This window comes from Melospiza melodia, chromosome W (genome assembly GCF_035770615.1).
Source record: "Melospiza melodia melodia isolate bMelMel2 chromosome W, bMelMel2.pri, whole genome shotgun sequence".
NCBI classification, from domain to species: Eukaryota; Metazoa; Chordata; class Aves; order Passeriformes; family Passerellidae; genus Melospiza; species Melospiza melodia.
In genome coordinates, this window is record NC_086225.1 from 1,867,608 (window position 1) to 1,895,547 (window position 27,940).

Sequence of the window (27,940 nt, forward strand, 5' to 3'; positions counted from 1 at the left end):
ACAGGGAAAGCCTGGGGACCCCCTGGCAAAGCCACCACACCTGCTGTGTCCCGATCCTTGGGACCCACGGGGGCAAGAGAGGACGAGTGACTGGGAGCCAGGTCAACACCACTCGTCGCTGCACCCCCTGCAGCACCGGCAGAGCCAAAGGAGTCCGCTCCGCGACCCTGCAGATGCCGCGAGGAGACAGGCTCATTCATCTCGTCGGCCTTGGTTTTGGTCTCTTGCCAGAAACGCTTGGGGTGCCTCGGACGCACAGTCACCTGGCATGCAGGAAGCGTCCAATGATTTGACGAGAAAGCGCCATGGCCCCGGGCACCCACCGGCCTCCCACCGGCCGTGTCAGCAGTTGCGCTAAAGGTAAACACCTCAGCACCCTGCTGCGCTGCAGCTCCGGAAGGGGGCGCCTCAGTGGACGCAGGTGCTGGCATGGCCTGCAAATCTGGCGCGGGCTGGGACAAGACCGGTGTGGGGCCCCCGACACAGGGGAGGGGCAGGATGCCGAGAGAGACGCAGCCCACGGAGCCACATAACTGCAGGGCGGCACAAGGGAGCCTGGCAAGCCCCCTATGAGAGCCCGCCCCAAGCCGCAAGACTCCACAGCGGGCACCGCCCCCACCGAGCAGAGAGGGGCGGGCTGCCCGCCCACCAGAGCGGGGCCGGATGGAACACCGACTGACGCCCCGCCCCCGGCTGCTTTCACCGACTGCGCATGCCCAGAGACGGGCAGAGTCGTCTCCCCCCCCCGCTGAGGAGCCCAACTTGGGGGCAGGCGAGCCCGCCCCTGCTGCGCTCAGGGAGAACGTGACAGACACACCGCAGTTCGGACACAGAGTCGTCACCGGATCACACTCAAGCCGAGGCAGAGGCTGACCCTCAAAGGCCGGGAAGGCACAAAGAGAGGGCAACCCGTCCCCTGCCCCGCCATCCGGGCAGGGCGGGGACGGCCTGCCGAATCCACAGAGCCCCCAGAAACCCATGGGGCTCCGCCCCCTGGACACGGGACCAGCTGGCTGCAAGCCCAATCCACCCTGGGGGAACAATCGCCATTCCCCAGCACACCGTCCTGGGGCGGGGAGGGGGACACCACATCGGACAGAAACTCAAACTCCCCCTCATCCACGTCTGAGACAGAAGGGCTTCCCTGGGAACTCCGAGGGCTACAAGAACCAGACCCCTGCTAAACCTCCTCACATCTTTTCCACTGCACCAGCAGCGATGCCACATCTACCGTGCAGTCATCAAACAGGGCCTCCATGAGGCGGACCCCCATGAGAGACCACTCCTCCCTGGAGAATGCCTTCGTAGGGACCGAAAAGAACCCTCGCTCTGGGGCCCACAGAAACAATCTCTCAAAATCAATCCAGGAAACAGGAATCTGTTTCCACTCCAGGACCCCCCTCCAGAGATCCAAAACAAGGGACTCATCCTCGAAAGCCACAGAGGTTGCCATCACCCCAAGAACAGCAGGCAAAGCACCAAAGAGGGGGACAGAGACCTCACCAAAATCCACAGTCCGTGTCTCAGCCTAGGCTGTAATACACTCGGCGGTCACCAGATGTCACTATAGGACACGAAAGAACACAAGCACACACCGCTGTTCTCAAGGTGAAGGAAAAAAGGAAAGTTTATTTTCTGACTCCAATATTTATAGTTTTACCAAAGTGACAGTGGATTGGAGGGTGACAGTGACACCTCTCCAATGACACTGGTCAAACCAACAGTCCATCAACTCTCTCCTCCTCCATAAAGGAATGCAAAGCAATGAGTTATTTACAGAAAGTGTGTGAGAAAGTTCACTACAAGAATGTCAACATCAGAAGGCTTAGAAAATCTTAAAAAAACAGGGTGACACTAGGGTAAACTTGCGTGCCTCTTGAATATTCAGCATGACTGCTGCTACAGCTCTGAGGCAACCTGGCCATCCCTTTGCTGTTGCATCTAGTTGCTTAGAGAAGTAAGCAACTGCTCTCCGGTATAGACCCAAGTCCTCAGCCAGTAGTCCCAGGGCAATTCCTTGTCTTTCATGGGAAAATAGAAAGAATGGTTTACTTACATCTGGAAGTCTCAAAGCTGGATCTGACATGAGGGCACTCTTTAGCTGGTGAGAGGCCTGTGTGGCTTCTTTGTCCACTGGAAATCTCTGTTTCCATTAGCAATAAGAGCATAGAGGGGTCGGACGAGCAGTCTATAATTATAAACTCACAGCTGGCACTATATTGCCATGCCTAAGAAAGTTTAGAGTTCCTTTGTTGTCTGGGGTTTTGGGGTATGGCATATGCCTTCCCTGCCCTAAAGTCCATTGGCCAGCACTCACTTCATACCCCAGGTAGATTACTTTCTGTTTCACTACCTGTGCCTTTTTCTTTGATACTCTGTAACCTTGGAGTCCTGGGAAATTTGAAAGGCTTACCGTCTAGGCCACACACGCTTCTTTTGTCTGAGTGGCTACTAGAAGATCATCCATGTGCTCCAACAGCTTCTCTTCTTGTGGAGCTTCTCGGGACTCTGGGTCTTTGCAAGTTGTTCTCTAATCAGAGTGGGGGAATTTTTTAAGTCTTCATGCACATGGACCGTGTGAGCTGTGTTTTGCACTGCTTCTAGGGCTTTCTCATTTGAATGCAAAAATTTTCTGGCTGGCTTCATGGATAGGGAGGCAAAAGAAGGCATCTCTCAGGTCCAAAACAGTAAGCCAGGTTAACTCAGGTGTTAAACAAGTTAGTAAAGTATATGGATTTGCTACCACAGGGTATAAATTCTGTGTTATCTTATTGACAGCCCTCAATCCAGGACTATCAATTATTGGGCTGATTTCTTCCCTATCTTCTTTGAGGGGGTACTGCTCAATTCTCACTGGTTGTGTTCCTTAAGCTTGATTACTATGGGGGGGCATTTTTCACCCTCCCTGGTACAGCAGAAGCCCATACCCCCGAAAATACTTATTTACCTATTCTAATATCTCTTTACTAATGTCTTTCTTAATTTCAATGGCTGTTAATGTTAAGCCTAACATCTTTATATCATTTGCCTCCAGAGTAAACTTTCTCATTTGAGAATGTTTAGCGAATTGTACAAAAGCTTCTAAGTACACATAGTACACGTTACTTTAAAGGTTTGCAAAAGTATGGCTTCTCAGACTGGCTAGTTGTTTCCCACACTACAACATAAACATTCTCCACAGGTACTAAAGCTTTATTTAAACCTGAATATATGGCCCCTGTATCAACTAAAATTCCACCCCTTTCTTTCTTTTGATCTCACTGCCTCTCGCAGAGGGGTTTCTTACCTCCTAGTTCTGGATGAAATTGGACTGCCAGGAGTGGGATGGGTGCGAATGGGTATGCCTTTGGAGCCTGAGTCCTCTTCCCTTTTGGGGAGGTCATCCTTATCTTTCCTCCGTTACCTTAGGAGGAGCCTTTAACAAATCATATGTACTCATTTTGTGAACTGTAATCGCTTTGTGTTTCAGCATGATAATCTTTGTCTGACTTCATGCATTGCTATCTTATGCTGCATGCTGAACAACATGTTTGATTTGCCTTCTCTTTGCCTTGTTTTCCTTTTCAAGGGTCAAGACCAGTGGATCTGAGGGAGATCTGATCCCACAGTCCCTTTGCCATTCTTGGTGATTTTTTAAAACAAAAAACATATCAGCATGCAAAACCTCATCCCATTTACCTTCCCGTCTTAAAAACAGCATTAACTGCAATGAGGTGTTATACATCTTTTTATTTTCTGAGCCGCCCCTACTGGCAGCCTTCTCCCAGTGAGTCCCTCCCAAAAGGGGCTCGTTCAGGAACCTCTTTGCTCTGGTCAGTTCTCATTATCTCCTTCTCCTTATGCTATCTTGTTTCTCCCCAAGCCTCACAGTGTCTTTTCTCAGTTTTTCCTCACACACAGATCTCCAGGTGGCAGATATCAGATGTGATTCTCCCCACACAAGCTTTAAGATCTCAGGTTCTGAATCAGCTTGATCAGGAACCTTTAATTTACACTTAAGACACAGAACAGCAATACCAGCTCCTCTCACAAACTCTGCATTGCACATAAGGTGCCAGCCTCTCAATGCACCAAAAACTCCCAGGAATTGCCTGCAGGCTATCCCATTTATCACTTCAGCGTTTATCACTTAACCTCTATGGCAGGTTGTTCTCAGTCCAAATTTACCATATTACCCACTGAAGTCCCATAAACTCATTCATCTCTTCTATCTAAACTCTGTTTTACAAAATGTCAGTCTTTTCTAGTTTTCTTCTTGCACAATCTAATTAAAGCATTGTTTCCACTGACACTCACTTTACTACCTTGCAAAAGGCTGTGCTTGTTATGGCAAAAACTCTGATATGCTGTCAAACACAGACCCCCCCCCATCTCAAATTCACTAGAGCTAAGGCTTGAATTGCTGTGTGGGAGAAATTCTTGGAATTCCTTTAATTCACTTTTACCACAGTTAAACATAAATCACCATACCATAGTTCTTCTGTGTAAAATGCTACGCTTGTTGCAAACAAAATCTTAAAGTCTTCACAAACACCACTATACAATCTGAGAATCAAATTACCACAATGCGGTGGAAGAAAATCACCACACACACTCACTGGGAAAGGGCATATCTTTTAAAGTGCCCACTTTTCTCAACACAACATAGCATACAATAATTCAGCATTTACCCACATCAGCTTTCTCCTGACACAATCAAAATAACAGCACACAGTAAAATTCCAGAGAGCCTGCCTCAGCTGGCGCCTCAATCCTCACCCGGCCGCTTCAAACACAGAGAGAACTCCCCCCCCCCCGCACCATTGGTGAACTCACTTGTTCGCTCTCTCTTTCATACGCCACACACGCGCACGATTACAGACACATTAACATTAATTACACAATGCAATATCCATACAATAATATAGTGTCCAGACACCACACACACACACAGGTTCACTTGACCCACCCCCAGGGGCGCTAGCGGTCCACCCTATCAAACAGTGAACTCCCGTCTCTAGTCCAGCTCTATCAGCTGCATCCACAGGCCGAGCACTCAGATGTCTCTGAGTGACTTACTCAGCTGTCCTATCTTTACTCAGTTGTCCTATCTCTCTTTTCCTCCGGGAGCCTCTAAATACATACCATATCCTCCGCACGCCAGCAGGTTCTTGTCTGTCCATGCAGGAGGCAAGCCGAGATGAGCAGAGCCCCTCCAGGAAAATCCTGAGGCATGCCTTGGAGGCCCATCTATACCCTCTGCCTCTGCGGGGACAGAGAACTCCCATCTGGGGTGCCAAAATGTTTTCCGGAGATATAGCCAAAAACTCCAGAAGTTTGCGAAAGTTGTAAAGCCAGTATGTTTATTACAGCGCTGGACGCATGTGGGAATCGTTCCCCTAAAATGACATGCGTACTTCTGGGAACTTCAGGTCCCTTTTTCTCCTCCTCTCAAATACATATGCATACAATTTCAAAATAGGTTTATACATATTCATTTTTACAAATTTCGTGTGACATTTGCTGCTAGTTCTTCTTTATCAGAAAGAATTCCTGGGTCAGGTTGACTTGCTCTCACAGCAGTCTGTCTCTCTCTATCACCTTCTGTCTTCCCGCCCCCCCCCCCCCCCTTATCTCTGTCCTTCACTGAATCCCTGAGCCTAGGCAGCCTAGGCCTTGCAGTCAGGCTACATAGCTATGTTTCAAACTACAGACTTAACTCAAAGATGTACATTTCACCTAAATCAAAATGGATTTCTACTCTGGAAAATTTTCCACTTTGCCTCATTACGGTAGCTTAGACTGAGGGTAAAGACCATTGGCCCTCACCGGAGAGATGCTCAATGGTAATTGGCAAGCCATTGGTATCTTTCGCTGTGTTTGGTTCAGCATGCAAGCCTGGGAGAGCTTCTTTTAGCAGTTGTTTCCATGCTAATTTCCATAATTTGAATTCTGTAGAGGTCATGAGGCATGAGAAAAGCTGTTTTAAATCATGCGAGACTACTACAGTCCTACTCAGTTCAGAATTTAAAAGGCCACGGAAATATGGACTGTGTGGGCAATACTCCCTGTGTGATTTTCACATCTCTTTAATAAATTGTCATCCAAAAGATCTCCAATTAGCAGTTTATGCTGCTTCCCCTTGTGCTGCAGGCTGATACGTAACAGGAGCGAATGACAAATTGAGACCCTGTATTGGGTCTGCAGTTTCCTGCCCTGTATCACTTGAATCGGAAGCATTTGGAACACCAATACAGTTGTGGGGAGAAGCAGTGGGCGTGCCCCCACCGTGGGGGCTCGGGGAGGGGGCGGGGACGCCTGGTGATGTCACATCGGCAGACGCCCCCTGGGAGGAGTAGAGGGGTGGAGCTGAGGGTACAGCAGGTAAGGGGGGGAGGGGAGGTGTCACAAGGAGCAGGAGGGGAGGGGGATGGGGAAGGAATTTTGGGATACTTAGGGGGATCTTGGGAAGAAGACGACCAGGTATGGGAAGGTGCCATGTGGCATCCTCCATCTTGTGGAGCCCCTAGGGACTGGGTGCCATTTTGGGGATCATTGCTCTCCGAAAAGCTAACACGTGCTCTGGGTTTCAGAGCAGGGGACACAGAGGTTTTGGGAAAGGTTCCATGCAGTCTGGCCAGGACCTTGTGGACAAAGGAACTCAGGCATTTTAAAGTGCTCTGGGAGTCGATTTCCCAGGGCATTAGCAGAGTATGCTCTCTTTAAAACACCAAGTTTTGGGGTAAGAGGTTTAGAGCTGCAAGGGGGAGAGACAGGGAGAGCAGGGGTACATTGATTAATATCTGGCTTTTTCTCCAGTTCCCTTTGCGCAAGGCTGTTCGAACCTGTAAACGCCAGAAAAGGAATTTAACTGAAGATATATCCCCAGACTGTCCCAAGGTTATCAATTCATTTCCTACTTTATCCCAAAATTTAATATTGTGGACTTCTTCAGGGGAAATTTATGGGAAGTGTAGAAAAAGCCACCGTATAAACTGTTTCAATTTTCCTTTAGAGAACTTTATATTTCCACTGACTAAAATCGTAACAATATGATAATACACTCCTTTTTGTGCTGTGCTTAACTTTGAGCCCATTTTAGATGTAAAAGGCACAATATAAAGTTCCGCAGACCGAAAACAAAGCCAAATCAACTACCGATTTCTAAAAAAAACCACAGATAAGAAGCGATAACTGTTATAGGTTAGTTGCGGTGGGGAATTAATCACCGACTAATAAGTCAAAATAAAATGAAATTTATTAATTGATAGAGCAAGCGATAATAGGCAAAGTCAGCGCCCCGGGCGCGCTGGGCGACAGGAGAGTCCCCGCTCTACCACTGCCGCACACTTCTGATATTTCGTGGAGTTCTTATACAGTCCTGCTTCTGGGTTTATGTGTAGTACTCTGCGTATTCTTCTTTTGTGTTTAGGTGGTCATAGTCCACCTCCCGGGGTCTGAAGATGAAGGTTGGTAATTTTCCTTTGTCTGATTCCTGGAATTTTAGGCTCAATCTGCTGAGTTCCTGGAATCTTAGGTTTACTGAGCAGATAAGCTAATACTGTGTTATCAATCATAGCAAGCCCATCACCCATATTAAGAGTTTACTAAGCAGATAAACAAGTGTTTGTGAAACCCATTGGTTTTGGTTTCACCTTCCTTATCCTTTTAAGTCCGGAAATTTACTTAAGCAAACAAATTGAGGTGGTGCAACAGTCTTACTGGAATAACTTTGTCAGCTTTGATGAACAAACTTAAAGTTTTAACCCATTACAATAACGAGCAGACGTTAGCCTTTCACAGTGCAAGAGCTTACACTACTTTTAAAATTGCCGTGGCAGCAGCATGGAATCGGAACCCACCCTGCTGCTGCGAGGGAGAGACTAAGCCTCCCCTGCCGGCTCCATGTGGTGAAGCCGAAACTGGGGCCGCCCCGCACCGCGTCTAGAAAGCCGAGAAAGCGCCTCCCGTGCACCGCGCTGCAAAAGCCACCCCCAATCACCGAGAGAAGCAGCCCCCCCTCTCTCGCACCGAGAGAGAGCAGCCCCCCCCCGCGCCACGTGTAGAGAGGCCCCCGCACCGAGAGAGCTTCCCCCGGCCGAGAGAGCTAAGCACGCTGCGCTGCTGAGCCGGAGGGAGGGGCAGGGAGAGCTCCCCCGCTCCTCCACCGGCGCCGCGAATTTAGAAAGACAGCAAAGCCACGCCGCAGTGAGTTATGTCTAACAGGGTATCACTCCCGCTCCGCAGGGCTGCGCAGCCTATACTGCAAGAGCAAAAAGGAACAGAACTCACAGCAGAGACTGTTTTTCAAGCTTCTACCCCCTCTAAGGAGCAGAAATACTCACCGAAATCGAAGCTGTTGCTGGCAAGGTCAGGCAGGGTGTCTCTTCACCAGAACAGGACCCCACGGGCAGGAGGGGCTCCCCTATTCTCCCCTGGAAAATTTGCTCGCCAGAAAGGAGCTGCACTTTCCAGAGGTGCTGAGCAGTCCGCGAAACTTCTTGTGGATTCAGTCCCAAAGTCTCTCTGGAGAGCTATGCAGCCATAGCTCTTCCAATGGGTGCTTAGCTGCCTAAAGTCTTTCCGAGGTTCTGAGATGACTTCTTGGGGCTGCAGATTCGATCAGCCGCACGGTTGGGCGCCAAATATTGGAATAAGATCCCAATATTACCGGATGGAACGTGCCTGGGCTCGTCTGGCCCCTGCTGCTTGGACAGAGGTGGCAGCTGTGGTATTTCAGCACAGAGATTCCTCTGGCTGGCTGGATGTTGCAGCTAGGCACTTGGAACAAGTCCAGGCTAATAAGTGAAATAAACAGGGCCAGGAGACTTCTTCTCCTGTGTAATGCCTTTATTAAAAAGTGATCAGCTCAGGATTGGGTGGCTCGACGGGACTGTAGCGTCCGTCGTCTCCCAGGGCGACTCAGAGGAGGAGGATATGCGCAGCTTTGTCCACCAGGGACAGAGCTGGGGATCAGATCCTCTTGGGAGCCTTCAGGGCTTGATCCCATAAGATGTTGCCTCGGTCCGGGTCTCCAGACCCCCCAGTCCTGGCTCGGGGGATCTCGAGGACAGGGTGAGGAACGATGAAGGTTTCCCGCATCTCTGCAGGCTCAGCACTTGGTTCCTCACGTCCAAACATCACTCCAGTCTCTCAACTCTTAGGTGGCTCGTTGTTTTTGGGGTTTCTCCATGAGTTTGGAGATGGGGGTCCCACAAAGCATTCTGGTCTTGCGAGTCACTTTGCATAACCCCCCCCACCTTCTCAGGTGTCTTCCCTATTCTGAGAAAGGTAAAACTTAGCTTCGGGCAAGGTCCCCACCCAGGAGAAGGGCCATTACCTCGCCCCAGCCAGGGCTTTTACTAATACAAAAACAACCATTAACGACAACGACCCGTGATTACAATAACAAAACACACAGAACTTGGGCAGGGCCAGTGGTCTGGCTGCCTTTTTGAAACTTTTTCTCATAAAAAATATTAACCGAGTTTTTGTTCATAACAATAAGAACTCAGTTTTACCTCTGGGGAAAGTCCTTAGGCTAGATGAAGAGAAAGAGGAGACGGATTCTGCGGAGGGTTTAATCCAGTTTTATTCCAGGGTCACAGATCTCTGAATCTTGGTAACAGCTCCACAGAATAACCGACCGCATGGCCTCAATGTCGTTTTCAGCCCACAGGGAGGGGGGAGGGAAAGGATAGGTGAGCCACCAACCAGGTGGGAGGGGGAGGGTCTCAGGGGACAATGACACATAGACAGGCCAATGACCCCAGGACTGAGAAGCATCTTTTGAATTTCTGCCAATCACATGACGCCCTTGCTGGAATGTTAAGCTTGACGGACAGCACCTAGCAAGGGAGCAAGGGGGAGGGGAAAGGAGAGGTTGGCACACGTGGGGGACTGGGAAGTCTAAAACAGGAAATTGCAACACACTGCAACAATAGTAAATCCTTATCAGAGGATGTGAAACAGCAGAATGTAGACACAAGAAGAAATAAAATATATTGACCTGACACCCAGGATGTCATGCATATAAGCTGGAGTGAGAAGAAGCCAAACAAAGAATTTCCTAAAACATCAGAAAGGTCAAAAGAAAGTTTGAATAATGTATGAAAAACACATGAATATGCATGTACCCCAGTCAGATGTAAAGGTATAAAGATAACACTCTATGTACTGGTGTGTTCTTTGGCTGTTGGCCAGGAGCACCCCAGCGCTGGAAATATTGTCCCTCTTTATCCTATAATTATTAAACTTTTAAAAATTCCAAGGAGTGAACTCTGTTTTTCACAAGATCATAAATTAAAACAAGTTAACTTCTGCTTTTATGTCAGACAAGTCTTGGAATCTCACCTAAGGTTAAAAATTCTGCAGCTATACATCTAGCAGTTAATACAAATGGACTGGAGAGACTTAAGTGTTTCTGAGACACTGTATTCTTAGTATTGTAAAGAATGTATAAATCCCTCTTATGCTGGAAAAGAAACCTATATAATATTTTGTGCTGTGTAAAATGTTCACAGGTGGAATAGCATATTGGGTTTTTTCCTCCTAGATGATGGCAATTTGGAAGAAGGCCTTCACATCATTCATTCAGGAAGGCATGAATATGCATTCAGCTTTGAGCTTCCACAGATGTAAGTACTTACATGCAGTACACAGCTTGTGTGAGAGAAGGCTAAGATACATACCTGCTTAAGAAAATTTCTTGTGGGGGGAGGGAAACCTTTTCAGTGGTAGTAGGAGTTGTGCTCAGACATGTAGTAGAGGACAAAATCTCATTAAACTGAAGAGGTTGCTTTTAAACTGGTTAAGAGTTGTTCACAAAACAGAAGCTCATTTTTGCCCACTTGGTTACTCTTTCTTTTGACTGAGGTATGTTGGCTCCTTATGGAGGATTGGACCCCTTCACAGGAGAAGTGAGGGGAACTGGTGTCATTTGAGTCCTGCAGAGGGGCTGAGGTATCTTCTAAATTAAACAAGATTTTACTGGAGCCATGCAGGCCATCAGAACCTAGTGATAACAGTTTAACTGTTCAAGCTCAGTCTGAAAGAGATGTGGCAGGCTTAACTGCATTTGAACTAAATAAGAGTTTGCTTGGCTTTTTTTTCTATTTCAAATAGTATGTATGTACTCAGGCTGACCTCTAGACAAAACAGCCAGGATGGAAAAAAAACCAAATGGATGGGTGGATGAAGCAAGAAACATTCCCATACCTAATCCCGCTTTACTCAGAAAGCAAAGGTGAAGCAAGAGTGATAGCAGAAGTCTTAAGATAAATTGCCACACACACACACATTTGAGGATTCTAATGTATGCATTGTGAAGGGAAGATTTATACATAGAGGAGTTACCAACATGGAAATTAGCTCAAGCACAAGTTTCAGGAAAATTAAATATGAAGGAACAGAGAGAGTCTGGAAATAGATGAAAGAAAGGAGGTAGGAGGAGCCTTCTACTGTAAAAGCCAGGTACCAAAGTCATTAAGGTTAAAAAAAATAGGCAGAATATTAGACTGATACCTAATTTTAAAGCTAATAAAACATCTGCTTGTTAGAGGGACTGGCTTTAACAGAAAATAAAACATCTGCTTGTTAGAGGGACTGGCTTTAACAGAACTTGCAGATGATAAATGCTTTTACAGATCAGTTTCCGCAAATAGCGCAGGGCTTTACAGTCGATATTATTAGAATGCTGAAGAGGATGCATATATATGGAAACTTAAAAATCAATTTAAGGTTCAAATGAAAAACTCTTCTATAAGAAGTGATAAGGATGATACTGATATTCCCTTGAGTTGGAAGAAATGTTCAAATATGACCACTAAAATAGCACAAGAATTGATTAAAACACTAAAGGTCTTGTCAAGTGACTTGAAAGAATAACTATGAAGCCATCTTTGATAATACAGGAAAAAATGAAGGCTGGTAGGAAAAGGCCTGAAGAACACTAGTTTGACACTGCCTCCTTACCATTTCTTACTATTTTGTATCCATGGAATATTTCTAAAATTTATTTAAAACAAGACCAACGTGGTGATTTGACCTCACTTGCCTGCCAGCCCTCCATGCAGTTGCTCTCTCATTCTTCTGCATCAACAGGCCAGGGAGAGAAAATAAGATGGACAAGCTTGTGGGTCAAGATAAAGGCAGTTTTAATAAAAAACCACAAAAGCTGTATGTGGAAGCAAAGCAAAAATAAGAATGAATTCACTAGTTCCCATCAGCAGGCAAATGTCCAGCCACTTCCTGAAAAGCAGGGCCTCAATATGTGTAGTGAACGCTCCATGATATGGGCTATTATGAGGCAAGTTTTCTCCATCCCAGCCAGACCCAGTGCAACCAAAAACAAAGCAATAGTGAAAAGAACAAATATGCTGACTGGCCTTACTGTTTTTTGTTTCTTTTTTTTTCTTAAGGATACTGCAGCAGGATGAAACACTGAAAGTTGATTAGAAAATCCTTTCATTTGCGTTATTAAGAAAAAAAGTAAACATTTCAGATATGCAAATAGAGATGTCAAACTTGTAGCAGAATGATTCTTTCTAGTAAAGTAATAGCACAGCTAATATTATTTGATATAGAAATTAGGGAGGGAAGCTTTGCCCATAACTTATATTTTATTATGATGCATTTCAAACATAGTGCAATATAAAAATTCTCCCTGGAGACTAAAGGATGAAAGTGTTAGGAAAAGACAAGTTACAGTTAACGGGACATGAAGGGAATATAAAAATCTTATGTCCTCCATCTTATGATGGGGGGGTGGGAGGGGGAAGAAGGAGGAAGAGGATAAAAGGGTAATGCTGAAAGGTTTGACATCCCTATCTGCATATTTTTTTTCCCTCTCCAACTCCCTAAAAGGATTTTGTCATTCAGTGTTCAGAGCAGAAGAATAGTCTTTATCTTCTATGTGTGCGTGTATATATATTAAGATGATGTCATGAGGGTAAAGGAAAATTAGATGATGCTCAAAAACTCTTCAGAACTTTACATAGAAATTTTTAACTACTGTACTTAAAGCAAAACAAACTACAAAAGCATTTAGTTATAGTTAAACCACTGAGATACCAGCCAAGTAAATAATACACAGTTATTTACAGAATACAATGTCCAAAATAATAATGGGATGGTACTAATGCTAATTTTTCTTGGTGGCCTTAATTTGACCTTAAAAGGGCATGCTTTATTCTACACTTGAAAATGGCCTGTAAAGGAGATGTGTATTCTTCTGGCACTTTTCTTGCACAATTCCTTAATTGCTTCTTAGAACTTCTACAAAACTACTGTTGAATGAATCGGGGATGATATATTTCCCCAACTTTAACATTACGTTTTTCTGAGATATGGGAATGTTGCAAATAAGTTATGCTTATTATGATACATTAAAAATACAGTTCTTCATATGTCTTGGTTTGAAAGGCAAGGGTCTGCCAAGGAAGGCAGGAACCTCCCTTGGAATGGAGAATATGACCCCCTTCCCTCCGAATAGCTTTGAAATTAAGGGGCTTTCAGGGAAACATATGGGAAAAGGAATAACAGTTCTTTACTAGTATGTATAACAATGCAAACGAACAACAACGACAGCAACGACAAACAAAACCAGAAACCCAGGAACAGCCTTCTCTCGGCTGTCAGGCACCTTCCCCTTTGGTGTAGTTATGGTCACAGCCGGCAGGGGCACTGATGGCTCCTCTGCTGGGAAGGGCAGGTGAGATGATTTCCCCACGGCTGCAGGGGGCGCTGTGGCGTGACATCAGTCGTCTCTCTGCACGTGGACAATGGCGGGCACAGCCGGCAGAAGGGATGGGAAAGGGGCTTCCTTTACAAACCCCCAGGGGCAGCTGATCCTGATGCCCCTCTGCATAGCAAAAGGAGCTGTAGCAGGGACCTCGGAAGCAGCAAACTGGAACAACAGGGACGAACAAAATCCCGGAGTGGTAGACGAGATGTATCAGAAACGCTGTAGCTGGAGCCGCCGAGCATCCTGGCAGGCAGGAGGTGTGGGCTACAGTGTAGCAAAAAACCCGGAGCAGAGGTAAAGAAACGGTGGGGGCCAGGCAGTGGCAGCCCGGCTCCCAAATCCGGCAGGGAGAGGCTCCCTGGGAGGGGGAAAGGGCTCGGGATCCCGGGGTTTTCCCTGAGGTACCCAAGCAGATGGTGAGAGCCCTTTTTTTTTTAGTGAGGTAGGGTGTTAATAATGTGAGAAATTATACTCACTTTTAAAAAAATTTAAAAGGTTTATTAAAACCTTATCAAAACTACAACAGAAGACTGAATAGAGAAAATATTACGGCGCCGAGAGCAAAGGATTTTTCCCGCCATGTGCTCACCCAGACAATGGAGGTTTTGCCTTTTAACCCTTTAGCCCCTCCCAAAGTTCTGTCCATCGATTCCTTCTTCGCTGTCCAGTGGTGGAGTTTGCTTCCTTAAATCTTGATTGGAGGTCAGATGTTGCCATCGTAACAAGCCGACCCTCCCAAATATCCCGAACCCAGGCCACTTCCTGATAACAATGCAAGGGAGGAGGGGTAAAACATAAGTCTTTAAAACTTCTCTTCACATGTATACATGATATTTGCCTTTTAATTGTGAGAGTCAACCATCGCATTACTCATCTGTGACAATAACGTCCCAGTTCAGTGGCTGCTTTCACGATCAAAGGCTCACCCACAGCAGAAGAAGCAGGACAGGGCTGGGTTACGGCGGCAGCAGCGAATTCTCCTCCCTCCTCCTTCCCCCCCCCCCAGTGAGCAGCAATCAATCACCCGACTCCGAGAGAGCTAGAAGCTGCACCCTACCCCTTCCCTCAGCCCAAATCTCACTATATCTCTGCCCTTTCTAGGAGAATGCCCCCTCAGCTACGATAGTAAAGCCAGCTGCACTCCTCCCCCTTCTCTGTGGTTATTTCTTTTGTTTCTCTTAAGTACCGGCCGTTATTGTTTCCTAGCAATAAAAATGGGAGAATATTCCCTAAGAGAAAGAAACAAAAGGAAAAATCCTAAACCTCAACAACATACTAATTCCAAATCTGATCAATTGGACTGGAATGAGAGAAAAACTTTACTCGATTTTGACCTTTGTCCTGCACAGACCACTTGCTACCTCATTCGAAGGCAGACACGGCAGTGTGCGGTATTGGGTGAAAGCTGAATTGCATAGGCCTTGGCTTCTACCAGTAAAATTAAAGAAGGAATTTACAGTCTTTGAACATATAGACATCAACACTCCTTCGTTACTGGTAAGAACTGACAGAAATACTCATTCCTTTTCTGGCATAAAAATAATGAAGTATAATAAGTGAAAGAACGTCAGCATGTAACTATACCTAATATTTATTTGCTAGTTTAAGTACAGCTCTTCTTTTAAGTATTATATCAGTTTAACAACTCTTTAACTGCTGGTATTTTGAAGGCTAAGTTATGCTGTACTTGGAGTTGCTTGATCTTTACAAGATGTAAAATGCATTTTTCAGTCTAAACTGATGCTACCAACTTGTAGACTCTCATTAAGGAAGAAATTTGGTGAACTGGTCCTCCTAAATTATAAATAATGAATAATCTATGATGGAACAATGCAATGCTTAATATTTTAGTTAGAGACTGCAAACTTAAAAATGCAAAGGAAAAATGTTACTGCAGTGCATAATTGGTAATTTCCATATGGATCGTTTTCCACTGATGGGGAGAAAACGATTGCAATTCTGTATAATCCTTTTCTGAAATATCATTTCATTAAAATGACTTTAATATCACAACTGCTCTCAGTGAGGATTTGATTTCAGTCTGGCCTAAAAAATCCTTTTTTTTTATTCCCTTCTCAAATTTTAATCTAGAGGGGAAAGAAAATCAGAAGACCGTTGAAACAGATTTCTTGTGTGTATGGGTGAAAAATCAGCTTGCAAAGGGACGTTGTAAAAACTCCATGAAAATCGAGGGTCTCTCATTTGACTTTAGTGGGCTTTAGTTCAAGCCCTGAATCCTGGTGTTGTGTAAAATATGTCTTTTTAACACAGATGAAACAGGATTATTCAGAAACTGAGGAAATAGCAGGAGTAAAGATTACAGTAGTTTAGCTTAGTTATTTTGTTTTGGAAATGCAGCATAATGGAAAGTGTGAAGATGTTCTAATCTGCTGTTAGTTAAATTAAAAGCTCTGCAGCATTATGTTGGGATGTGTAGGCTATGAAGCCTTTTGTTTTAACCTATACAGTATTTTCTTTTAGTATTGTTGTAATTGTAGCTGTAGTATGGAGGATCACAGAAAAAGCAATACAAATACACCAGTGGAATTAGGACAAACACTGTATCTGTATAATGTTGTTTAAACTGCTTGAGACTTTTCCTATGAAAGCAGCTTTGTTTATCAAAATATGTAATAATAAGCACATTATGAAAATTATTATTTTCCTGTGTTGGTTTAAATACCCGATGAGATTCATGGAGCTCGTAATTTGATGGACAGTACTTTTCTTCTTCTTGCAGTCACCCCAAGCAGGCACAAAAGAAAAGACTCTATGTTGTTGGCTTTGTACCTCAGGCCCAATATCTTTAAGTGTGAAAATTGAAAGAAAGGGCTACATCCCAGGTATGTGATCCTATAATCAATTCTGTGTGATTTTCCTTCCTTTTTAAAGCTGGAGTCTGTACTACTGTTTTAACATAAATGAAACATTAAGGATATTTGTACCACATCAGTCTGCATTTAGCAATCTTCTCTGCATACCCTGTTAACTAAGAGAGCGCAACTTGTATCTCTAGATGGTTCAATGACCTCATCTGTTAGACTGGCATGTTTTGGGTGTTAGACTGGCTTTTTTTTTTTTTTTGAATGTGTTGTTTTCGTTTTCCTTTTCAAACAGCTCATGAGGATCTTGTTTCTATTAGCATCAGTGGATGTGGTTTTTGTAAGGTAGAGCAGTGATAGCAGCATTGTTATAACAGTATAAAGAATGTGAAAGTTTGCTTAAACTGCCTTGTAAATATAAGGAGAAATTGAAATTCTGGTGTGTTTTGTTGAGTTTTTGTTTTGGTTTTTTTTTCCTTTTTGTTTCAGGTGAATCAATTCAGATCTTTGCAGAGATTGAGAATTGCTCTTCCCGTATGGTAGTGCCAAAGGCAACCATTTACCAAACGCAGGCATTCTATGCCAAAGGGAAAATGAAGGAAGTCAGACAGCTTGTTGCCAACCTCCGTGGGGAATCCTTGTCATCTGGCAAAACAGAAACCTGGAATGGCAAACAGTTGAAAATTCCGCCTGTTTCCCCTTCAATCCTTGACTGTAGTATAATCCGTGTGGAGTATTCACTGATGGTATGTTGGGCAGTCTGTTTCACTCGTGAGAATGAGTAGCTTCCAACATGCCATACAAATTTCTAGCACGGCATTTTGTGATGATTAGTGTTATAAATGATCAAATTGTGAGCCAAAATTATCAAAGATTTATTAATTTGTCTGTGAGACCGAAATTCGGTCTTTGAAACCACCACAGCCAAAGAGACAGCGTCGAGCCCGGGATCAGCGCCGGGTGAACAGGGATCTGACCTCCCGAGTGTCAGAGTTCCCCCGGTTCACACTCGCAGCTTCACACAGCGAGGTTTCATACAGTTTATTCTGCCCTATGCAAAGATGACCAAATTTCCTTTGTGTCTCTTCACATGCATCACTGTTGCTTTCCATGTACAGAGGTGGACAAAAGCCTCATCCAGGTGTGCCATTGGTGTCAATCGGCTTCGGAGGAGCTGTGTATTCAGATGTATCAGGGTGGCACAACTGACTACCTTGATAGATGCAATCGGCAAGGCGATAATCGCTTTCTAATCGCTTTCAAGTGGCTCTGGAAACCAACGATCATCGCCCTGGAAGCTTCTATTCTTACGTTAAGGCATCGATTGTTATCTAAACGTGCATCCAGGAACTAGTTGAATCTGAATTAGACAGCTGCTCCCGGCCGGAGTAGTCAAAAGACATGGTTTGGATTTCACAATATTTTTATACTATACATTAATAGCATGAATTATCCCTACCATATATTACAATTAGTTATGAAAGAAATACATGTTCTGGTATTAGTGTCATGACAGGAGGTCTGGTAAGTAAATTTAGTTTAAATCATGCAAGTTCTCAAAGCAGTTGTCTGTCAACTAAGCGAGCATTTAATGAGTACACTGCATTTCCATGTGAGGGCTCATGTTAAGACTCTTCTTAACTTGAAGAGCTCATGTCTTCATAGGGGCATGGACCCTAAAAGGGGCTGTGAAAAATGTGTATTTTATGACTGGCTTTTCGCAAATATTTAAATGACTATTACATGTGTTATTTTAGAAAGTTATGCTGTATTAATTTTCTTAAGTAGTGTGTTAAATATAGTTTTAGGATATAACATAATGTTAATATAGAAACTATGCTATGTCAGATACTTTTTTTTTAAGAGAGGACTCGCAGCAAGACAGCAGCTACAGGACACCTAAATCTTTCAGAGAAAAAGAATTTATTGCTCCCTTATCAGAAGAAACTAACTTCTTCCTGCCTTGCTCAGCCCTGAAGACTCCATTAGGATTAAGAGGAAGAAATTGACACTGACCAGACAGAATTCTTTGTTTGAATGGAATTTATGCATCATGTGTGAGGTGTATTATTGATATATTTACCAATATAGCCGGACGGGATGTGCCTTAGCTTATCTGGCCCTTGCTGCTAAACCAAATAGCAGCAACTGTGGTGTTTCATCCCAGAGACACTTTTGGCTAGCTTTGTGTTGTGGCTGGGCATGTGGAGACTGAAATAAACAGGGCCAGGAGACTTCTTCTCCTTTTTAATGCCTTTATTAAAAGTGATCAGCTCAGGATTGGGCGGCTCGACAGGTCTGCAGCGTCCGTCGTCTCTCCCAAGGCGACTCAGAGGAGGAGGATATGCACAGCTCTGTCCACCAGGGGCAGAGCTGGGGGATCCAGTCCTCGTGGGAGCCTTTAGGGCGTGGTAATCCCCGCCAGATGTTCCTACCACGGTCCGGGTCTCGCTTCCTGCCAGACCTGGCCCGGGAGCTCTCGAAGACAGGGTGAGGAACAATGAAGCTTTCCAGCATCTCTGCAGGCCTAGCACTCGGCTCATCTCGTCCAGACATCACTCCAGTCTCTCAACTCTTATTTGGCTCGTTGTTTTTGGGGTTCCTGCACGTTTGGAGTAGGGGTCCCACAGCATGTTGGTCCTTGGAGTCACTTTGCATATCCCCCCCCACCCTCTGAGGTCTCTTCTCCTCACTGTTTGGGAAGGTCCCCGCCCTTCACTGTCTCAGAGAAGGGCCATTACCTCGCCCTAGCCAGGGTTTTTACTAATACAAAAACAACCATTAACGACAACGACCCGTAATTACCATAACAGGCAGCAGCCCAGCAGTAGTGGTAACTTTTTTCTCACAGAAAAAAATCAACTGAATTTTTGTTCATAATGTTGCCCGATTGATAAATGACACAAAACTCGGATAAGTTTTGTGGGTGCTTTATTAAGGGCCCGGGGAACTGGGGGACTCACGTCCCTAAAGTCCGAGCCCCCAAATTCACGTATGGGTGCTTCCCTCTTATACATGCGATTCACAACAAAGTCTCCAAGGAACAGTTTCCCCGTTCCCCTTGCCTAGCCTCCAAGAAACAGTTCCCCGTTCCCCTTGCCTGGTCACAGACCCCTTGTGATACATTCCTTGGTTCACAAACAAGATCATTAATCCTCTGCTTATCTTATTCTAAGAGCATTGTATGCTGCCTCTAGACAGGTTAGCATTCTTACTTTCTTGCACTAGTTTAATTATTTATTAAATCCCTAAGACTACCTGCTAGGTTACACACAAAACTCAACACACTTTTCAACGGCTACAAAACTGCTTTTTTAACAAACCAGTTCACACACAACTCACTATAATTAAATATTTTGCTAAATTTCATTTCTTTTCCAACAATAACAGAGACAAGTCCAGACATGCTGGAGCTCTGGTGGTGGTGGGATGGAGCTTCCTCATGAAGAGGGTCAGCTCCTCAGGTTTTCCTCTGACGCACAATCTTTAAGGCAATGGTGAAGGAAAGGAGTCGGTTCTGATGGAGGGTTTTAATCCAGAGCTTTATTCTGGCCTGCAGGCCTCTGAATCCAGCAACAGCTCCAACAGAACTCCCTGAGCCATGTGGTTGCCTGCCCTTTTAACCCGGGGGAGAAGGGGAGAGAAGGGGTAGGAAGCCCACCAACCAGGTACAGGAGAGGAGGTCTTAGGGGATAAAGGACACCTGGATGGCCCAATGCACCCTCCCCTCCTCCCCCGGGGGTAGAAGGAGGCATCCTTTGAATCTGCCAATCACTCAAGGCCCTTCTGGAATTCCAGGACTGACAGACAGTTCTCGGCAGGGGTCAGGGTGAGGAAAGGAATGATGATTGACAAACCTGAGAGGGAATCTTCAGGGGAGGTACTCGGGTTTCTGAGATAAACCCTGAAATCATAACGCAACAGTGTATGAATATGCAGCAGGCTATTGTTTTTAAGGGTTAATCCTCTGTTAACGTGTGTCCTTTTTCAGGCTTATTTTGCCCAGAAAAAGGTACCCAGACGTCTGTAACTCTTTGTTTTTATTGTCTTATATTGTCCTAATCCAAATTGTCCAAATTTTTATTATTCTAATTATATTACTATTTTTATAACCATTTATTACTATTAAACTTTTAAAACTTTGAAAACAAGTGATTGGAGTTTTTCACAGGGGCTATTAAAACAATCTCCTCATGAAAAATTTCATAGAAAGATAACTTAGACTAATACTTATGAAATGCTGATAAAACCCCACATTCTAATCATATACTTGTTTCATTTTTCTTCAGGTATATGTTGATATTCCAGGAGCTGTGGATTTGTTCCTTAACTTGCCACTGGTCATTGGTACCATTCCTCTACATCCATTTGGTAGCAGAACATCAAGCGTAAGCAGCCAGGGTAGCATGAGCATGAACTGGCTTGGTCTGACTCTGCCTGAAAGACTAGAAGGTAGCATGATAATACAAATCCCAATCAATTTGCTGCTCTCTTGATTTTTGTCTGCTTTATTCATTGTAGTCTTGTTAACAGAGTCAAATTACATGCTTTTATAATAAAGCCCACAGGAGATCTATTGTGGATGTTTTCTTGCCACCTGCTTGTTCTGTGTAGAGCAAGAGATTTTTTTTTCCCCTCCCTGCCTTTCTGTCTCTAGGACAGGCAGTGAAATCTAGCTTCTTTGGAAAGCGGCAGAAAAAAAAGCACAGGATACCATTGTATCTGTGCATAACTTCATTGCTTCCACTTCCAGTATCCCAATTGCATGCTTGGTTATAAGGCATTGCAACCCATAATAGCAGTTTCTGGGCTTTCTCATCAGCCTTAGTAGCCAAGGCTTTGTGAAAAGATAATATTCTTTTCTATGGGAGATTTCTCATGGCCAAAGAAAGAATTATGTATTTCCTTCCTTCTCTTTTTGCACATCTAATATCTTGCTTTTTTTAAGTGCAAATCCCAGACCTGGAGACTTCTGGAGTACAGAGGACTGCAGTGTTCTGTCATTTCTACTTGTACAGAGAATAAATTATCTTTGGTCTGATTTAAATTTTAATGGGATAATTCAGCCACAATAAACAGTGGTCAGTCTGTCTTTGAACATAAACTTAATATCAGAATAGAACAAAATCGTCTCTCTTTTTTGTTTAACAATTTTAAAGTTGTTTATCTGCTGGTGAATCTTTCAGTGGTTGAAGTCTAATATTTATCATGTTGTATATTTTGTCATGCATAAGAACTTGTTGTTTGAACTGTATGTACCTTCTCCCTCCAGCACCTCCTAACTATGCAGAAGTGGTCACAGAGGAAAACAGACAGTCTGGGCTTGCTCCTGTAGCTGCTTTTGATGATTTTCAGAGAGCACTGCAAGGACCATTATTTGCATACATCCAGGAGTTTCGTTTTCTGCCTCCTCCCCTATATTCAGAAGTAGGTATATCTGTCAGACTATGATGATTTATATCTTGTTTGTGGCTGATTTTTTTTTTTGTCTGATGGAATAAGTTTACAAACCTGTTTCTCCTTCCTAAAATTGGAAGAAACCATTAAAATTATGAACATGGAATAAGCTGGTTTTGAGGAGTATTTTTGTTTGTTTGCAAGATGCAGATGAATTGCATCATGAGTTTTCCATGCCTGTTTTACATCATGGGTTACCCTTTCTATAATTTTTTCCTTTTTTTTTTTACGTGAACTCTGCAACCTTAAATGTAAAATGTGCTCCATGAGGTGCCTTGGCTTCTCCATCATGCTATGTCCTGGAACTGCCAACAGGGGGAGGTAATTCTTCTTGGCAGCACTCTTTCCTAGTCTAATACTTTCTGGAAATTTTCAAAGTGGTGTTTGCCATTTTAGAAACATAATTTTTAAAAATTTGTGTATTAAAAATAAGGTTTCAACTCTTTCACCTCTGCCGCTTACTAACATTTTATAGCAACCACTAATCTGTTTTGCCTGTATGTGTGTTTAAATTCTCTGAACGTAGGCCTTTCAGAAGTTTCACATAGAAAAGTGATGTATTGGTATTAATTTATGACTTAAGTTTTCTGAAGTACACAGTTCTTCAACACTTTTGTCCTTCACAGAACTAAAAATGCAGCCACCGAATAACCATGAATGAGATGCAAATTTCCAAGCTTTTCATGTTGTTTTTTTTTTTTTTTTTTTCTTTTTCAAGAAAAAGAAGTGATGTAGGACAAATGAAAAAAAAAAGTGTCCTCTGGCCATATTTGGTCTGAATTGATCCACTTTAGGAAAATAGCATTATGTAACACGACATCTCCCCCCCGGCTTGAAATGCAAATCCAATGGGCTACATGACGTTAACTGATTCAATGTCTAGAAGATGCAATGTACGTGTAAACTATTCTTTCATCTTTTTTTGAGACCTAAGTTAGCAGGCTTGTACCCTTTAATTCTCCTGTTGAGAGGAAGAAGAGGTAAAGTTTAGAGCACATGAACTTTTTGAAACATCCCATAGGATATTTGAGTATTAACTACTTTAATTTAAAAGTAGAATGATTTTTTTATTGATACATTTCTACCATTTCAAGAAAAACTTCTTTGCTTCTCTCAAGTAAATATTTCTTAAATTATGTTTCCAGTGGTATGTGTCAAGTAATCTTTTTTGTATATATCAGATAATTCAAAAGACTTCTGTGTGAGTAAAGGAGAAAAAATTTTTTATAGCAGTTATTCATGCTTAAATTGCCATCAACCTGTAGTTTAAAGTCTTCCACTGGATCTAATATTTCTATTACTGTTTATCCAAAGTTTTGTGTAACTAGAAGTTTTTCAGTTATTTCAATAACACCTGGACTGGAAATGCCACATATTATAATTGTCTTAAACTTGTGAATTTTGATTTTTATTCCTAACAATTGATGCTGAAATGCACTGAGTTGTTATGGCTTTTATTTTTGTTTATTTTTGGTTTTTTTTTTGTTCTGGGTTTATTTGGTGAATTGTTTGGTTGGGTTTTTTTGTTGTTTATTTTTTCTTGCTGTTGTTGTTTTGGGGTTTTTTCTTTTTCTTTTGGTTAGATTGATCCAAACCCAGATCAGCCCACAGATGAGATACCGTCTTGCCCCTCTCGTTGAAGGTATCCATAAAAACTGACTTCACTTGGGTTTTGAATCTCACCTTCTGTGTTGAAGATCAAGGTATCATAGTGGAGACTTGCTTTTAAAGGAAATGATATTGCTCTTGCCCGTATGGTGAATAAATGAAAAGAACCTGTGATCATGCTTTTGACACCTACAGCACATCATAGGACTGCTCCACATGCTTGAAAACTTGTGTCCCCTTCCATTAAATAGTAGCATATACTAGGAGCAGCCTTATTAGCATGCAGCCAGGTATTTCAAAACACTCAAACCATGTTGTAATGTTGTAAGAGAGGAATGGCTGCTTTCTATGATTCTATGAAAATTTGCATATGCTTATTACTTATGTTATACAGCTAAGTGTCACTACAACTTATTCTCATTTGTGATGGACTGTTGTTACCAATCCCTCCCTGTTGTGGTGTGCTGTAATGTCCCATTTTGGACTTCCAGGTCACTTCCCCAGGTGTGCCTATACCTCTCTCCCTTCCCCCTTGCCCCCATGCTGAGTGAGTCCTGTCAATCAGGCTTAACATTCCAGCAAGGCGTGGTGTGGTTGGTCAAGTTCAAAGGATGCCACTCAGGCCTGGGGGTCATTGGCCTGTCTGGGTGTCATCTTCCCCTGAGACCCTGCCCCTCTCACCTGGTTGGTGGCTCACCTGTACCTCCCCTCCCCCTGTCCCTGAGCTTAAAAAGGTCATCAGACCATGCGGCCAGGTTTATGTTGGAGCAGTTGCCCACATTCAGACCTCTGTAAGCATGGAATAAACCTCCGGATTTAAACCCTCCAGCAGAATCATCTCCCTTTTCTCTTCACCATCGCCTGAAGCCATTCCTCCTAAGGTAAACGGGGTTCCTAACAAGCCTGGACTTGTTCAGTGCCCAGCTGCAATCTCCAGCAAGCTAAAGGTATCTCTGGGGTGATACACCGCAGTTGCTGCCTTTGGCCCAGCAGCGAGGGTCAGACTGGCCCAGGCACAATCTAACTGGTAATATTGGGAGCCGTATTCCAATACCTCCCCAGTTGTTTGTGATCTGTACAACAAGGAACAAATGACAGCTTTACCAAAAAAAAAAAAAAAAAAAAAGAGATGAAGGCTGACAAATTGACAAAATTGACAAATGCCCTGACTTTTAATTTGATGTAGCCTGCACTTTGCCTGCATATGCACATGCTCAGAATTGTCCTTGTAGGCTGATCATGTATCACCTCTTCAGCTTGGATCCTATTGTGGATTTATTTACAAGCATTACATGCCTTCAAAGTCAATCCTTGATGTATGTTTTGCAGCCAAATGTAGTAGACAAGCAACAGATAGGTGGGAGAAGAGAGAACAGAAGGAAACTGAGACGTAATCAAGATTGTATACCTTCTTGATTTCTTAAAATAATTTGTTGCCTTTGTGCTTTTATTGCAAAGCAATGTTTTGTTACAGACTGCCTATAGATCACTAAATCTCAGGTGAATTAATCACTTGCCAAACTGTTAGAATACTATTTGTTTCATGTTGCACTGTTATTTATATCTGTGTTTTGGTTTTGTTCTTTGAGGGGGATTTTGAACAGGGACATGCGCAAAACTTACAAAGTGAAAGCAGCATCAGCAGACACTAGCAAAGTGTGAAAAGAAAGTGTGAAAAGGGGATAATCAAATGCTGTCCAGGGTTCACGGGCAGCAATAATGTTAACGATTAGGGATGGGAAGGAGAAGGTTTGTTGGTTGGTTTGTGTTTGGTTTCATTTAAATAATATGTAGTTCCCTAATAATCAAAAATGATATATAAAATGAGTCTCCAGTAAAAAGCATATTTCAGACTGCAAGAAAAAATTGAACTATGGCAACTAAGCAGCAGCTCAGTTTGCCCATTTGGTATTATCTTCAGGGTTTATTATACTCTGTCACAGAATCATAGAACATCAGATTGGAAGGGAGCTCAAGGATTATCTGGTCCAACCTTTCTTGGCAAAAGCATGGTCTAGACAAGCAGCCCTAGTACACCTAAAAAGTGTCCAGTGTTGGGGAATCTGCCACTTCCCTGGGGAGATTATTCCAATGGCTAATTGTTCTCATTGGGAAAAATTGTTCTCTCGTGTCCAATTAGAATCTCCTGAGGAGTAACTTGTACCTATTACCCCTTGTCTTTTCCATGTGACTCATTGTAAAAAGGAAGTCTCCATCTTCTTTGTAGCCACCTTTTAAATACTGGAACATGGTGATAACGTCTCCCCTTAACCTTCTTTTCTCAAGGCTGAATGAACTCAGTTCTCTCAGCCTTTCTTCACATGGCACCTTCCCAGTTGTTGAATCATCTTTGTGGCCCTTCTCTGGACCCTCTCCAGCCTGCCAACATCTTCTTTTGTATATCAGGGACCAAAAGTGAACACAGTATTCCAAATGTGGCCTGACAAGGCACTGAGTAGAGTGGGAGAATGACTTCTTTATCTCTGCTGGTGGCACCCTTGTTGATGCAACCCAGCATCCTGTTGGCTCTCTGCCACAGCAGGTCACGTTCACTCGTATTCAGCTTGTTGTCCACCAGGATCCCTAGGGCCCTTTCCACAGAATACCTTCCCATTGGGATAGATCCTACCCTATGCTGCATTCCTGGATGATGTTTTCCAGGTGCAAAATGTTTGTCTTTGTTGAACTTCATAAGGTTCTTGTTAGTCCACTCTTCCAGCCTATCCAGGTCTTCCTGCAGGGAGGATCTTTCTTCCAAAGTGTCCGCTTCCCCATTCAGTTTGGTATCATCAGCACACTTCATCGGGGTACACTTAATTCCATCATCCAGATTACTTATGAAGATATTAAACAGCATTGGGTGTCATAGACATCTTTTGTGAAAAATCCTTTCTTTAGGATTTTTCCCCCTTCTGGGAAGCTGTGGCCCCAGAAGGGGAATGTAAACAATGGTTATCTGCTGCTGTGGAATGCAACAGGTGCACCTGTGATTGGCCCATGTTGGGTGTTTACAATTAAGGGCCAATCAAAGGCCGAGCTCTCTCTGGGACAGAATCAGAGAGAGCCCCTTTGTTTATTCATTGCTTTTTTATTCTTAGCATAGCAACCTTCTGAACTTTTCTCTCTATTGCTTTTAGTATAGTCATAATGTAACATATATATCATAAAATAATAAATCCAGCCTTCTGATCATGGAGTCAAGATTCTCGCCTCTCTCTTCACCCTGCAACCCTTGCAAGCCCGGCAACAATTGGGGCCCAATATTGATCCCTGGGGGACCCCACTTGTGACAGATTTCCAGTTTGAAAAGGAGCTATTTACCACCACCTTCTAGGTGTGGCCTGTCAGCCAGCTCCCCACGCACTGCACAGACCGCTTGTCTAGACCATAACACATTAGTCTCTGTAGGAGGAGGCTGTGGGAAACAGCATCGAAAGCCTTGGAGAAATCCATGCAGACAGTGTCCACTGCTTGCCCCATATAACCAAGCCAGTTACTTAGTCATAGAACGTGATCAGGTTTGTTAAGCATAATTTGCCCTTGGTGAGTCTGTGCTGGCTTTTCCCAATCCCATGTTTCATTTGACTTCTGATAGCCCCAAGGAAGATTTGTTCAATAACTTTCCCAGAGACTGAATAAGACTGATGGACATATAATCTCTGTGATCCTCTTTTAATCTTTCTTGTAGATGGGGGTGATATTAGCCTTCCAATCTCCTGGGCAGTCCCCCGATCTCTGTGAGTTCTCAAAGGTTATGGAGACCAAGCAGCCTTGCAATGATGTCAGCCAACTCTCTTAACACTCTTGGGTGGACAGTGTTAGGGTCCATCGATTTGTTGGTGTCAAGCTCCTGTAACAGTCCACATGCCAACTCTTTCTTCATTGACAGTAGGTCTGCATTTGCATCAACCTGGATTTTTGTTCCCAAGGCCTGGGGCCCAACAGTGCTGGGTGAAGAAGACAGAGGAGAAGAAAGTGTAAAGAACCTCTAGCCTCTTCAGCATTGCTGGTGACTAATTCATCTCTCCTGTTTAACATCAGGTCCATATTTTCCTTCTGTTTCTTACTGTTTACATACACAAAGAACCCTTTCTTCAGATTTTTGACATCTCTGGACAATTTCAATTTGTTCTGAACTTCTGCTTTTCTAACTGCTTCTCTGCATGCCCTGGCAGTGCCTTTGTAGTATTCAATAGCTATTTGTCTGCTTTTCCATCTCTGGTATGTGTCTCTTGGTTTTGAGCAGACTCGGAGGCTTGCAGTTTAGCCAGGGGGTCTCTTGCTCTGCCTATTTGGCGATGAATTACTTTTGTGCTTCCAAGAAAGCATT

At 43.7% G+C, this 27,940-nt stretch overlaps 1 protein-coding gene across 1 annotated transcript in view; it reads left to right on the plus strand.

Moving 5' to 3' along the window:
• Positions 1–23,642, plus strand: part of LOC134431477 (arrestin domain-containing protein 3-like) — a 42,107-nt gene extending 18,465 nt beyond the window's left edge. Inside the window, exons 2-8 of the mRNA XM_063179490.1 lie at positions 10,535–10,616; positions 15,073–15,220; positions 16,464–16,566; positions 17,035–17,291; positions 20,835–20,997; positions 21,818–21,972; positions 23,586–23,642. Coding sequence (XP_063035560.1) covers positions 10,535–10,616; positions 15,073–15,220; positions 16,464–16,566; positions 17,035–17,291; positions 20,835–20,997; positions 21,818–21,972; positions 23,586–23,642 — 965 coding nt within the window. The remainder of the gene's footprint in view (positions 1–10,534; positions 10,617–15,072; positions 15,221–16,463; positions 16,567–17,034; positions 17,292–20,834; positions 20,998–21,817; positions 21,973–23,585) is intronic.
• Positions 23,643–27,940: the final 4,298 nt, after the last annotated feature.